The sequence below is a fragment of the Neodiprion fabricii genome, chromosome 1 (assembly GCF_021155785.1).
Source record: "Neodiprion fabricii isolate iyNeoFabr1 chromosome 1, iyNeoFabr1.1, whole genome shotgun sequence".
NCBI classification, from domain to species: domain Eukaryota; kingdom Metazoa; phylum Arthropoda; class Insecta; order Hymenoptera; family Diprionidae; genus Neodiprion; species Neodiprion fabricii.
The window spans coordinates 19,530,722-19,545,287 of NC_060239.1; the positions used below are offsets into that span (position 1 = coordinate 19,530,722).

General features: G+C 37.8%; 1 protein-coding gene across 2 annotated transcripts in view; it reads left to right on the forward strand.

Annotated features, from left to right (window-relative positions):
• Window positions 1-9,050: 9,050 nt before the first annotated feature.
• The window catches only part of LOC124185654 (sodium/hydrogen exchanger 8), a 43,411-nt gene continuing 37,895 nt past the window's right edge, over window positions 9,051-14,566 (forward strand). For both annotated transcript variants that reach the window (XM_046576615.1, XM_046576624.1), the window contains exon 1: window positions 9,051-10,568. In XM_046576615.1, the coding sequence (XP_046432571.1) occupies window positions 9,188-10,568 (1,381 nt within the window). In that variant the 5' untranslated portion in view covers window positions 9,051-9,187. The remainder of the gene's footprint in view (window positions 10,569-14,566) is intronic.

Here is a 14,566-nt window from a genome sequence, read left to right on the forward strand (position 1 = left end):
TCCCAAAGTACTTCAGTAAGCAATCATAACAAGTCTCGCCACAAAGCTTTTGCTAGGAAATTATATCATCGACGATCACGCATTCCACTTAGGCGACCAATCAATCTTTTATTAATTTCCTTTAGGTACAATGTTTACCCCAAACAATTTACTATGGTTCTTGTTGTTGCTAATTAAATAAGCATTGATTTAACAGTAAAATTTGCAAATTTATACATACACACGGGGCTGATGGCAGAAAAATTGCGATATTGCGGAATACAGTGGGGGTGATTTAAGATAGCAAGGATATTTCTTTTATATCTTATAAGTAATGGTTTCTTGCGTTTTATGGCTTGTACTTTTCGTCAGGAGAATGTAGTGCATTTTACTACACATTTTTGGATGGTAGCCAATTCTTGATGGTTCCAGTAATATGTTCTTTGGAAACTCTTAGTAATCAGATGCTATTTACAATGGTTGTTGTATGGTTAGTTTATGTTTTTTCGCAAATATTTTGTTTCATAAGTTAAAATTATTTCAAGAATGAAACACAGCTATAAAAAAAATATCAATTAATAATTTCAGATTATTCCACTAATGCCAGCTAATTGCATCTATTGGTATTATCTACTACTAATAGCTTTTGTTTTTTCAATCTGTTTTCAGCTGTAGATCATCCGCCTCAAACATATTTTTTGAATGCTTTTAAAATCATAAAATCATGTTACTGTGCATGTTGGGTGTGAGTGCATCAAACTGACTAACGCAACTGTGACTCAGTTTCAATTTTTTGACAAGACATTCTATGTTAATACTTCAAAACGTATCTTTTGGAAGAAAGTTGAAGCAATAGGCGTATATAAATCGTTCAATAGTTGTCGTTAGCATTGGAATACCAAGTTACTACTTCTCAAACTTGGATCAGGCGTTTGACTGCATGATGACTGTACTAATTTTCAATGCAAGTGAACTGGAAAAATGATGCATACTCTAATAAATTATATAATAATAATGAGTTGTGTATATTTTTTGCCCTAACAGCGTTTTCGCAGGTTCGTTAGCACCCGATGTCAATATAATCGACTGAAAGTAGTTTAGATCGTTTGCGCGTGGCTTGAATATGAAGAATTCGCTCTCATTTGCATGTTTACTCGTTTTTGAGAAAAATGCAAATAAAGTTAGCGTGCTGAATTTCAGCACCCGGTTTTTGAAAATGGCATTATGCGAAAGACTCATAGAATTTCGGATGCATTGTCCTGCCAATCCTTTGCGCACGTTTGCGCAACCAGCACCGCGAAGTAATTATGCAGAAAATATCAAAATTACCAGTAAAATTATTATTTCTTATAATTTACAATATTAGACACCAGAATGATTTATTATATGCGCCGGGAGCGGTTCATTTCCGTGCGTTCCAGATTCCAACCGGATAGACCGTAACTATTGTAGTAAATAGCTGAAATAATGCGTCTCAATCAATTTAAATCGTTCACGCGGTTTGCGCGTCACCCAAAACAGAAAAATATCACAATAATTCGTTTGCGCATTAGCGCGGCGTTCAGAAAAAGTGGAATGAACACGGGGTGCCGAATTTCAGCACCCGCGCTCTTCAAATATCGATACTGTATATGCTCTAAGACATGAACCCAGTTTGGAAAATTCTAGGCATCTCGTCACTAGAATCGCTTGCGCGTTGTTTGCGCAAATACTATCTGTAACAATTATCCAGCCAATGACAAAGTTGGTCTTATAATACAGAGCAAAGATATATTACATAGAGGGGCCAAAAAATTCAGCACATGTTCGGCACCCGTTAATATTATTGACACGTGTTCGTTAGAATTGCGTATGTGTCAACAGAAAGCAGCGCGCTGAATACTGACCACAGTATTACTTCGTGGTACTGACCAAATGGAAGAGTGTGGGCCTAACCCATAAGTATCGTGACAAAAATTTCATTTTATTGTGAAACGGGTTCATTAACAATACAACTACACTCAGCAACAAAATTAACGGTGCACCCGTCACTCGGCGAAATAATACCGATTTTCAAGCTGCTGTAACTCAATGAAAAAATGGTGAAAATAATCATTCAGGAGGGTATTTTGAAGGTTGAAACTTCATCTTCAAGATGGTTTTTGAATTCTCTTTCTACGGTCATTTTTGACCTCGTGGCGTAGGTTTGAGTGCCGAGTTGCGAAACGCCAGAAAAAACTAGTTCTTCAAAGTTCTCTACAAGGTGTTTAAAAAATGACAGAGAACTTTCTAGGCGACCATTTTGTAACCTGGAATCTCCTCTTCAAAATGATTGCTGGACATTTGTTTCACAATTTTTTTTCGCTGACTTATTCAACTTTTAGTGACGCAATGTCAATAAGGGCAGGATCGACAAGCAAGAGTAGATTGATTTGGCGTGATCCAGGATGCATTGGGAGGAGGTACAGTCTTCCATGCATCCCGTGTATGTGTGTGTTTGCGTGTATGTGCAGGCAGCGATCAGGACCCTGTGAGATTATACGAAAACAAAAAGGATATTAAATTCTAGGGATATGGATTCACTAAACCGACGTCTAATTTTCCCTTAATAAAATAAATAAATAATATACTATCGGTCTCGTCTCTAAAAAAGAGAGTAAATAACAAAAATCACCGAACGATCTGTGTACAGCTACCTACATACATCTGTATTAACAAAACAGAAACACCAGGCGCATTACTACACCAAATGGTTAAAAGCTATTTTCGCTCGAACGTTTTTCCGACCTATAGTCAGCTCCCTAGCAGTACAACCCCTCCAGGGCGAAATTACAATAGTCTTGGCAACTTATCTTGACCAGGGGCTTTGTCGATTGTTGGCTCTTTCTTTTAAACTCCAGGGACTCTCAGGTGGTGAGTTGACGGAGAATTAATTTTTGGACTCTTAGGTGGTCAAATCGATCGGGATATGCCGACGGTATCCAGTCCACGTTCCCCTCCCTTCCTCCTTCTCAGGTTGTTATGGATTGTCACTCAACTGGTCTTTTCAACGTCCTCTGAGAGAAAGAGAAAGAGATCCTGTTGTCACCGAAGATCTTCCCCCTTTCGCTGGCCGAGCGAGTACCGTGACCGTATCGGCAATTAGCGCCACTGGGCGCCGCGTCACCTGTCTCATCTCATCTGACATTTTAGTGGCCTAATAAGGCCACGAATATTCGAATTCCGCATCGACACTTACAACCCATGGCTCGTCACTTCCACGGTATTTCACGACTTCAAACCCTCGCTTTACTGCGTGTGTGTGTATTCACCATATTGAGAGTTTAAATTCGGGTATTACTCGGCCACCTCTACTTCTTAATACCGCCTGCATAATACCGTGGAAGTGACGAGCCATGGGTCCTGATTGTTGCCTGCACACACACGCCATTTTTTCATAGAGTTACAGCAGTTTGAAAATCGGTATTATTTCGCCGAGTGACGGGTGCACCGTTAATTTTGTTGCTGAGTGTAGTTGTATTGTTAATGAACCTGTTTCACAATAAAATGAAATTTTTGTCACGATACTTATGGGTTAGGCCCACACTCTTCCATTTGGTCAGTACCCCGAAGTAATACTGTGGTCAGTATTCAGCGCGCTGCTTTCTGTTGACACATACGCAATTCTAACGAACACGTGTCAATAATATTAACGGGTGCCGAACATGTGCTGAATTTTTTGGCCCCTCTATGTAATATATCTTTGCTCTGCATTATAAGACCAACTTTGTCATTGGCTGGATAATTGTTACAGATAGTATTTGCGCAAACAACGCGCAAGCGATTCTAGTGACGAGATGCCTAGAATTTTCCAAACTGGGTTCATGTCTTAGAGCATATACAGTATCGATATTTGAAGAGCGCGGGTGCTGAAATTCGGTACCCCGTGTTCATTCCACTTTTTCTGAACGCCGCGCTAATGCGCAAACGAATTATTGTGATATTTTTCTGTTTTGGGTGACGCGCAAACCGCGTGAACGATTTAAATTGATTGAGACGCATTATTTCAGCTATTTACTACAATAGTTACGGTCTATCCGGTTGGAATCTGGAACGCACGGAAATGAACCGCTCCCGGCGCATATAATAAATCATTCTGGTGTCTAATATTGTAAATTATAAGAAATAATAATTTTACTGGTAATTTTGATATTTTCTGCATAATTACTTCGCGGTGCTGGTTGCGCAAACGTGCGCAAAGGATTGGCAGGACAATGCATACGAAATTCTATGAGTCTTTCGCATAATGCCATTTTCAAAAACCGGGTGCTGGAATTCAGCACGCTAACTTTATTTGCAGTTTTCTCAAAAACGAGTAAACGTGTAAACGAGAGCGAGTTCTTCATATTCGAGCCACGCGCAAACGATCTAAACTACTTTCAGTCGATTATATTAACATCGGGTGCTAAATTTATGAACCACAAGCGACAACCGTAGCTACTTAACGATATCGATAGTACTCGATAACAAGTTGCAGAATCCGGCTACAGGGGACAAGGGAAATGGCCGGCATGCTCTATTTATTTTACACACGGTGTAAGAATAATAGGTGGTCCGGCTGCCCTATCCCCATTATTCGACTTTGCATTGTCTGGGAACACGCGGTGAGCGGTGGTATGATCAGTTCTTGTTGCCTCTACATAACGACCGCTTGTTGGATTGGGTTGCGCGTGCAAGAAAGGATGCAGAGGGCGCCGTTGGAGGATGAATTTATCTCGTCAATTTTCCATCACGCAAAGTCCCATAAGGCTATCAGTTTTTATACATCTTCAGTCAACACCCTGTGTACAAGATACATTATAGGATATCACAGTGTCAAAAATAGATTTCACATATCAACTTTTCCATCAAGTATTCCAAATGCACTTCCGGTCGAAATGATCCAAACAGATTTGAAAATGTGTTCCTGCGTCGGTGGTGTTTGCAAATTCCAGCCATTTCTCTCGTCTGTAAAATACGGTCTCACATACAGGCCTGGGAGCTCGGCTTCTTCTTCTGCTGCCCAATGGCTATTCCTCAATCGACGATGTGCCAAAGTACTCTTTGATTACTTCTGGCATCTCCAGGAGTTTCAAACCTGAGTTGTCTTCGTCCAGATATTTGAGGTTGCGGTTATTCCAGAACACCGTTTCTCCACTCATGGGAGTGGCTTGGTTAGGTTAGACTTACGTGGCTTGGGTTTGGAACAGCCCCCTGCCACTGGTAGGTAAAAGTGGCACGCGAAATGTGCTTGTCGCACTGTGGTGCTAGCTGTTCTGTAAGAACTTCTCATCTAGAGAATAATGAAAATATTGTAGATAACTTCATGAAAACCATTATTTGCGCGCATAATGAATTTGAATTATAATTTGAATTGTTCAGCTTAGCATTATCAATTTTAAATATTCAGCAAGAGTCCTTCAACAAATGAGAATATTCTAAGTTGACGTAGAAAATAGGTACTAGGTATGTAATAAGGTACTCACATAGACGAAAAAAAACATCCTTATGTAAGAGTGAAAATATTCATTTATTTTCGCATGAATACAATGCATCATGAATACAGTTTTCGCATAATAATGAATATAATGGATATAACAATGAATACAATGAATATAATAATGAATATTGTTGTTAGGGAAAGGTGATATTATACGACAGCGTGGAGTGATTGGTGATAATAATATAGATATTTATTTAATAGAAAACAGCATGTCTCGTAACGATGCTTCCTTGCACACAGGAGAAAAAAGTATTGTGCCACAATGCCGCTTTTCCGAGAGGGCGACAACTCTCGCATATACGCACATTCTGCTGTTGCCATCTTATGGCGCGAAATTTCAAATGTACACAATACATATTGTTCTTTTCTATTCAACAAGGTATATGAACTGGCTGCGTCGGTTTGAGCAAAGCTACCATAGTATTTAGGTTCAGTTTCGATTTGACTTTCGGCACGTGAACATCTTGAAATCATACAGAGCTATCCAAAAGTGTGCAAAACTTCAAGTGAACGTACTGGAAAGCCACGGAAGCGCAGATTAGCATATTAATGCGGTGAGTTCAAGAAAATTACGATTTTTTATATACGAAAACTTTGACGCACGATTTCTCGGTTTTTCATTTTTACGATTTTTCCTAATTGGCGGGAAAGATAGGGAAAAAACTAAACGTTCTATCGAAACGAGACAAATTGCATTGTAATCGGGATTAAATTCTCTTCTAGTTGAACCTAAAAAACCTTAAGAAAGTTAAGATTAACCCACTTTTTAAACAATCTAAAGTGAATTTTTTTTTCAATTTGCGAAAAATCGTTGAATTTTTCACTCTTTGTTGAATTTTCTTGGTTGAACTAGAAGCTATACTATTGAGAAGTAAAAATCTTTTTGGGTTCTTTGTTTCAGATGGAAATTGCGACCTGCACCTTTCCCGCCGCACGACAAATGCACACTCGAGACGCCTCAGTGAAATGCTTGTACGGCTTGTACCAGGCATAATATGACATATATCTTAATGAAAAAATTCAAAAAGACTGCTGAAATATATAACAATAAAACCTGAAAGTTTCGTTTCAACCGGATATTTCTTTCCTTCCCAAAAAAATCCTTGAAAAAATCGATTTTGTGAAGCCTCTACAGCAGGCTCCCCCCTTAAGTGAACAAAGCTTATACCAGTTTTGAGGTAAAACATAAGAAAACACATGCCTAGCTCCTTACAGGTATTGTACGACACCAAGGAATAAACTCAAGGATGTATACGTGGTAACGCCCAGTAACAGGCAACCAACAAACATAAGAACAACGTTCTGATACCTTCCAAGCCGATCTATATCAGTATACGAATTATTAATTACGGAAGAGAATTATATACGATAGCACACATGTAAACCAGCTCTAAAATTACGAATTATCAAATTGTTAAATACCCTAAATCTGTTAAGATTGTTATAACACAAACACCTAAGAATACTCGCAGCAGCCCAATCCTAATAATATTAAGCAAATAGCAACTATGTCTCATAAATAATCGCTATTGTACTCCAGGTGAATAACGATAGTAATCAATTATAATACATACGCAATTCTACATATTTATACGCTATAAAACTAACAAAACAACAAGTAACCGATATGGTAATCTTAATATATAGACTTTGTAACGAACAGGGTAGGAAGAATATTTAAGAAGCAAACTACGACTAGAACCCATCGCATCGTGACGCCGAAAGTGCACACGGCACTAACGTCCACCACGAAACATGGATCACCTCTAGCGCACGTGCACTGCGATCACCATATTAGGAAATAGCTGCTAAAATTGGCCCAGGTCCTAACGCCCACGAAAAGGGGGGAAGAAGCACGGTAGCCAAGGGGCCTACGCAGAGTGGAAAATTACAGCACAACGACCCTACGTCTACACCATCGCACCAACACAGCGTTATACCATATGTAAAAAGCTTGCAATATAGTAATAGCTAAAGAGCTAAGAGCACGGGCGAACATGCGGCGAAGATGTCGTGCCCTAATTTTAATTCCTAGAAAAAGGGGAAGGTGCGCAGAAGTTGACAAAAGCGAAAGAAGGGGATCGTTCTGCGCAACGATCGATAGCCATAAAAATGGTGACCGATCATCGAATCGTCCTCTTGGTTTCTACCACTAGATTCGTTATCCTGTCCCGGTACAGTCTCGCGGTAAAATCCTTTTGCCTTTTGTATTTAAACCTTTCCTACGAAGTTACTCTGTCCAAAACTCCAGCGAGCTTTCAACTCCATTTTTGTCATATCAATTCAAGATCTAACAACTAAGTAACCCTGTTGTTTGTGACTTGAAATATTGAACTTACAAAATAAATCCAAGTTAATCAAAGTATCCAAATATATTACAATCAGTCATTCCGTTAAATCCTCTCACTAATCTACGCTGCAAGTCATCATATCCAGATTATTCTCAAAAGGTAAGCCAATTAACTAAATCTTTCATCTAACAATTACTCCTTCCTCGGTTCGTTCGATTAGAGTGATAGAATAACCATTATCAGGTGTATTTTAATACTTTATCGGTAATTGGTGACCCAAACTACTGATGTGAGTCTAACTGTAGCTGTGTGAACGATTCCAGTCTCTAACATCTGGTAATTTCCACCAGATACAGTACCAAAGTCACACGCTCTTAATAATTCCGGTCCATGGGAACGAAGGACTTAACAGCAACGGAATCCGCTTACTTACACAACTGTGCAATTAACGTATAAACACTTGGCAAACAAATATTTCATTAGTACCGGAGGATAAAATATTCATAAAGCTGAAGCTAGCAGCCGGAATTAGCAGTCAAACGTGCCAAATTTCTGTCGAATAGGACTATGCAGTACAAATTCATATCCATAATTGTAGAAAAGTGCAGTAGTAAAAAGCTTTTTCTATGACATTAATCAATTTTATCGATTTTTGGGCTTTAATGTCTCATTTTCATCAACGTCAGCACGCTTGGCTGCTAGCTTCTGCCTCATAAAATATTTTTGTATTCGATAATATTCAGTGGTAATAATGGATTCTCAAACGGTTTTAATATTCATCTCCGTATTATTTATGAAATGGAAAAGAACAGGATGAATATAGGTTATCAGTTGTATACAAATACATTTAATTACATTTAATTGTGTAGATAAAAACAGAAAAATTGATGGACCGATAAAGGATCGCCTCAATACCCAGTGAATCTGTGAATATTATTAATTTATTCAATTGTTAAATATGTATTTACGGGATCAACAGGACGACTCATTGTCCGCTACAAATTGTTTATAATACTCGATAATACTCATCAGTACTGTACTCGCTTGGTTTTACACACGGATTCACAAATAAGGTAGTCCGTTGGTATTATTGACATGTGGCAAATGCCCGCAATGCACGCGGAACGTAATGACCAGAACGTCTATGATTGGGTCTCTGAAAACTCCCTAGATTCCGACTCCGTTCCGGATCCGTGAATTCTGACACATGGGAACACAGCCTTATATTTCAGAATACACACCATATCTTCGCGATAAAATTCGGTGTCTCACTTCCTGAGGTTGTCTGTTGCGTCGTCACAGCATTTCTAGTAGTTCTAGTGCAACCAGTGAAAAGCGATATTATATAACCGGTGGTCGTGCATATGTCAAATTCAAGTTTAATAGAGGAAATCTTTACTTTCTACGGTTTCGTGTGATGTGTGACGAGAAAATAATGTACAGAAATCCTAGATTTATTAGAGCTTCCCGTATGGGTTGTACTCTGTTCATAATATTACTCTTATTTCACAAGTCACACTTTGTATCACCTGAAGATGACAACCTTAACCTCAAAGATGTGAATGTGCAGAATACTACTGATGATATATTTTCTCCAATGGTCATTCCCAAGCTCGAAGATAAAAGTATTTTGCCAAATCTGAATGTTCCCAAACTCCATGCTTCAAACACTCAGACCAATGATTCACGTAATCAGGATATCGAACTTGGCTCAGCCAGCAATCGTGTCAGCATATCAACCGAGCTGTCAACAACTGGTACAAAGACAGTACAGATGAGCGTTGCCTCTGACATTGCTAAGACCTTGGATAATCGTTCAGGAATTCTCACCACAGATAATTCAATTATATCGACTGTGCTACATAATTCGAGAACAGATAAAAATTCGATAAATATAACCTCGGACCTCACGACGGTTGCTCAAAGTTCAGAAACAGCAAATATGACTAATACCAGTACAACAACTGCCGCATCAGTTGAACCAGTTTTACCAGATAAAGGCTCTGCGGAAGAAGAACACAATAGTTCAATGTCCATATTTTTTGTACTCTGCGTCTTAGCTCTTGGAATTTTACTTATTCATTTAATGCTCCAGACTAATTTCCAGTACTTGCCAGAATCTGTGGTTATAGTTTTTCTTGGTGGTGCAATTGGAATGATAATCAATCTAATGTCAAATCAAAATATAGCTAATTGGCGTAAAGAGGAAGCATTCTCTCCTACTGCATTTTTCCTTGTGCTTTTACCTCCTATTATATTTGAGTCTGGCTACAATTTGCACAAGGGAAACTTCTTCCAAAATATTGGTAGCATTTTGGTATTTGCCATTGTTGGTACTGCCATATCGGCATTCGTTATTGGTGCCGGTATTTATCTTCTTGGCCTTGCTGAAGTTGCTTACAAGCTAAGCTTTGTTGAGAGCTTTGCATTTGGTTCTCTGATATCTGCTGTCGATCCAGTTGCAACAGTTGCCATTTTTCATGCCCTTGATGTGGATCCAGTTCTCAACATGTTGGTTTTTGGCGAGTCGATTCTTAATGACGCTATTTCAATTGTTTTAACAACTTCTGTACTTGAGTCTAATAACGCAGCTACCACTAGCGAAGCAATTATATTGGGAATAAACAGGTTCTGCTTAATGTTTTTCGCCTCCGCTGGTATTGGCGTCGTTTTTGCCCTCATTAGTGCCCTCCTCCTAAAGCATGTTGATTTGAGAAGAAATCCATCCCTTGAATTCGGGTTAATGCTGGTCTTCACCTACGCACCATACGTACTTGCAGAAGGAATACATTTATCAGGTGAGAGTTAAACGAAAAACTAAATCTTAATTCTTTGCAAACTACTGTCATTAATAAAGTCATTGCAAAAATCGGTTCCAACTACTTTACATTGACTCTGGTGATATGAGAATATTGAAGCAGAAGACACACAATCTAAACTTTAGAATATAAATTTCACCGATACTTTTTGAAAATGAAAATTTTTCGAGATTTAGGTATTTGCCATCTCAATGTTAAAAGTAGTGGGGTTTTTAAAAATTTAGTAGCTAAGTCGTGGGATTTCACTAAATGGCTACAGCTGGATTGGAATCGGTGTGTCTCCACCCCCTTCTCTGCATTTGATTATTATGTGTGGTATATATTACGACTTATATGAAGTAAAAGTCTTCAAAAAAAAGTCCTTGCAATGAAAATCTGTCTACAAAAGGAATCACGGAAAAGAAATTTCGATATACTTTGTTGCTGAATTGATCCTCTTGAAGCACGTCACAAATCGATGCACTCTCATGAGATAAAATTTACAGAAGAAAAATTACATGTTTCACCATGTAAAAAAATCTGAGCTTTCTGAAAAAAGTTTTCATTGCTGACAAAATGGCGGTTAATTTAGAAGACCATTTTTTAGAATTGAACTCGAAATTTCAAGGTTTTCTGGACAAGCAAGAAAATTGGGGTTATTGTTCGAAGCTTAATGCACCTAATTAAATAGTATCGTGAAAGGTATTCTTGATGTTGTACGTAATAATCTTTCTATTACCGAAAAAATTGGGAAGGAATTAAATAAATCAAGAACAAAAAACTACAATATCTTTGAATCCTTAAATCGATTTAAAATTGTGTAGCAGTTGTATATCCTTACCGACCGAGTCATGCTATTGTTATCGTTCATTCTTTAATCACCTGAACAAAGTTTACACGAGTTTCAACGGTTTTTTTATTGCAGAGTATGCGAAAGGTAATTTCTAGGTGCACACTTATTGAAAAATTTGTGGTTTCTGGCTACCTGTGACTATCTTTATATTTCACTGTTTTTTTAAGGTATAGTGCCCTCTCTGAATAGGGCCGCTACGGGACAAGCGGGAAATTGATTTTCCACGAATCGGAGGCCCACCGCCAGTCATCCTTGAGCTTGTAAATTTCATTTTTTTTGCGCGGCCCTATTGAGACTTGTGCTTCAAGGAATAGCATGTGTCAGGGAATGGGGGACAGCAACCGAGTATGAAACAGATGTCTCTAAACCCGGACCAACCACATAATTTTTTCGAAATAATACCAAAACTCTCATTTAATGCTAATTTTGTGTCCAAACCCCGATTTTGGTGCTCTAACCCCTTTCGAGATACGTGTGGTCAACCTAGGTTTACGAAAAGCTGGACTGACCACAAAAAACTTTTACATTAACGGAATACAGGAATCACAATGACACAAAAATCAAAATTTGATGCTACTTTTGTACTTCAACCCCCATTTTGGCGCTCCAACCCTTTCCGAGACATCCGCGGTTAAACTAGCCTTACGTAAAGCTGGACCGACCACAATATTTTTTCCCGAATCCGATTAAATATCAGAACGGGGATGCGATAGAAATTTGATGCTTTTTTACTGCGTCAAGAATACATATGTGCGAATTTGAACCAACCATCGCTCTAATGAAAAAAACAGCAACTACCAAAGGTTAGTTAAGGTACATCTGAGTTCCTATGCGACAACCGGCAAGAATGTGATGTGAACGAATTAAAGCGATAATCGGCAAGAATGTGATGTGAATGAGTTAATGCGATAATAGACCTATGTGAAGTTGGCAACCCACTAAACGGAAAGGCATTTTTAAAGTTTACTCCTTAAGAAATGATTTGAGTTATAAGGCTCGGTACGGAAATTTTATGAGGAGTAAAATCAAGTGTAACACGGAAACTTGAGGCGTTAAGTAGAAAGAGACAAACATATACATATATCTGTAGGATTGAACCTGTAAAAGAATGAGATGGAATACATTACACAGAGTATCCTATCCTCGGGGCCTCCTCTTTGTGCGATGCTTCGTAGTCTCACTGTATAGTTAACTACCTCTGGTCTGAGAGTTGAATGTGTGCGTATGTTTGTAAGTGTGTGTTGTGTGCCTGCGTATTACGAAGTTCTGCCGCAACTTGTATACTGCTGCCGAGTACAGGGTATGCATGCTGTATAATAAATACATATAGTAGCATTTATTGTATCGATACAACGTACCCAAACAGCAATCTAACCATCAACTTTTAGTGTTTTGATTTTAAAGTTTTTTTGTACTTCTAGCATTGATACGTGTATTTTTATGTACTATTGAACAAATCATCAAGTGATTAAAGTTAAAATAATCCGAACAATTACAGATATATGTTTGTTTCTCTTATCATTTTGGAAAATGCGTTCATTTACCCTCTTTTTCTATTCGACATGTATCATAATTATCGTTCGTAAGGAGTAAACTCTAGTCGTGCATCGGAGCTGATACACACACTTTTTTTTTATATTTTAATCGATTGTACTCGGTGTGTACCTGATGAAAAGGTTACAAATTTGGTGTCACAAGAATAAATAAAACATAATAAAATAAAAATAAAAGAAAAATACAAATAATAAAATTTGGCGGTCAAATTGGTAAGTATGTAAATAAAAGCGTATAATATAAGATTGTATAAATGTAAAAACCTGTTGCAGTGTACATATTTTGTATACTATAAAAGACAATAATTATATTCTATAAATGATTGTTGGTAGACTGGCATCTTCAACGATTCTAAGAATTCATAAATAAGATGCTCTTCAAAATAGCGGGAACGTAAATCTGTAGATGATTTAAATTAGATCCTTAAATTTCGTTTGTACCTTTAAGGGGTTATATACAGTTAGAAGGCCGAAAAAAGCGAATTTTCCAGAATTTTTTCTGAGAAAAATTATAAATTTATTGATCTAAAAATTTGTACACATATTATGGTATCTTTTAACTGTATTTTAAGACTTAGTATTAGTAAAAATATTTATTTGGAAAGGAGCTACAGCTGAACTCCGGGAGCTCCTCTCAAAAAAGACGTTTTGCGATGACCACTATATCTTTGAACTGGATCCTCTGAAATTAAAAAACCAAACAGATTTCGTTGAAGTAATGTTAAATCTAGTAATTAATCGAAGGAATAAGCAAAATAAATTTTTTTGTCAAAATGGCGGTTTCTCAAAAAAAAAAAAAAAAAAAAAATCGATTTTTGACCAAAATTTCGGCCTTAAATTGTTTATAAAAAAAAATATTTGTCGTTGAGAAAAAATCTTCGATTAATTACTAAAAAATATATTTAAGAAGCTCGTTTTAACATTTGAGACTAATCGGTTTAGCCGTTTTCGAGTAATGTTGGTCACCGACTTTGTAAATACCATTTTGAGAAAAACGCGTTTAAAGTTTGAAAAGCACTTTACATAGGATAAAATTTTTTTTTTTTCAACTTACATGGAGTCGTCTATTCCAGGACCATATAATACACCCTCCGCCGCTTCGGCAGCTTCTAATAACTCGAGCTGATGTTCACGAAATGTTCACGCACTGCTCATCTTCTTTTTCGGCATATGAATACGCATTGGGCCCAAGTGTAATTCCTATTGCCTTCATATAATACAATAGTGATGCCATTACTTCATTAAATAAGCCGGCAGCTATGTATGCAGCGATTTCCACAGTTTTCGAACCGGCCGGAACAATTTTGGGAGAGATTTTCCAAATCAGTTGATTGTAGCTCGCGTTGTTGTTTTGGTTAAAACCACCCACACATCTTTCTAATAAATTCTCACTGCTGAGATCTGTATAAATCGGAATTATAGCCTCAGCAACATCTTCTGGTAACGGCTCATAATCATGTTCGAAATTGGATAATTGATTGGCAGCTGCAGCCCTCTGCCAGCTGCACCATGAGTCTGGTCCGTCCGAGCACTTATCGTGTTGAGGTTTTTCGTCAGTTGAACAATAATGGTAATATGTGACCCAGATAGCA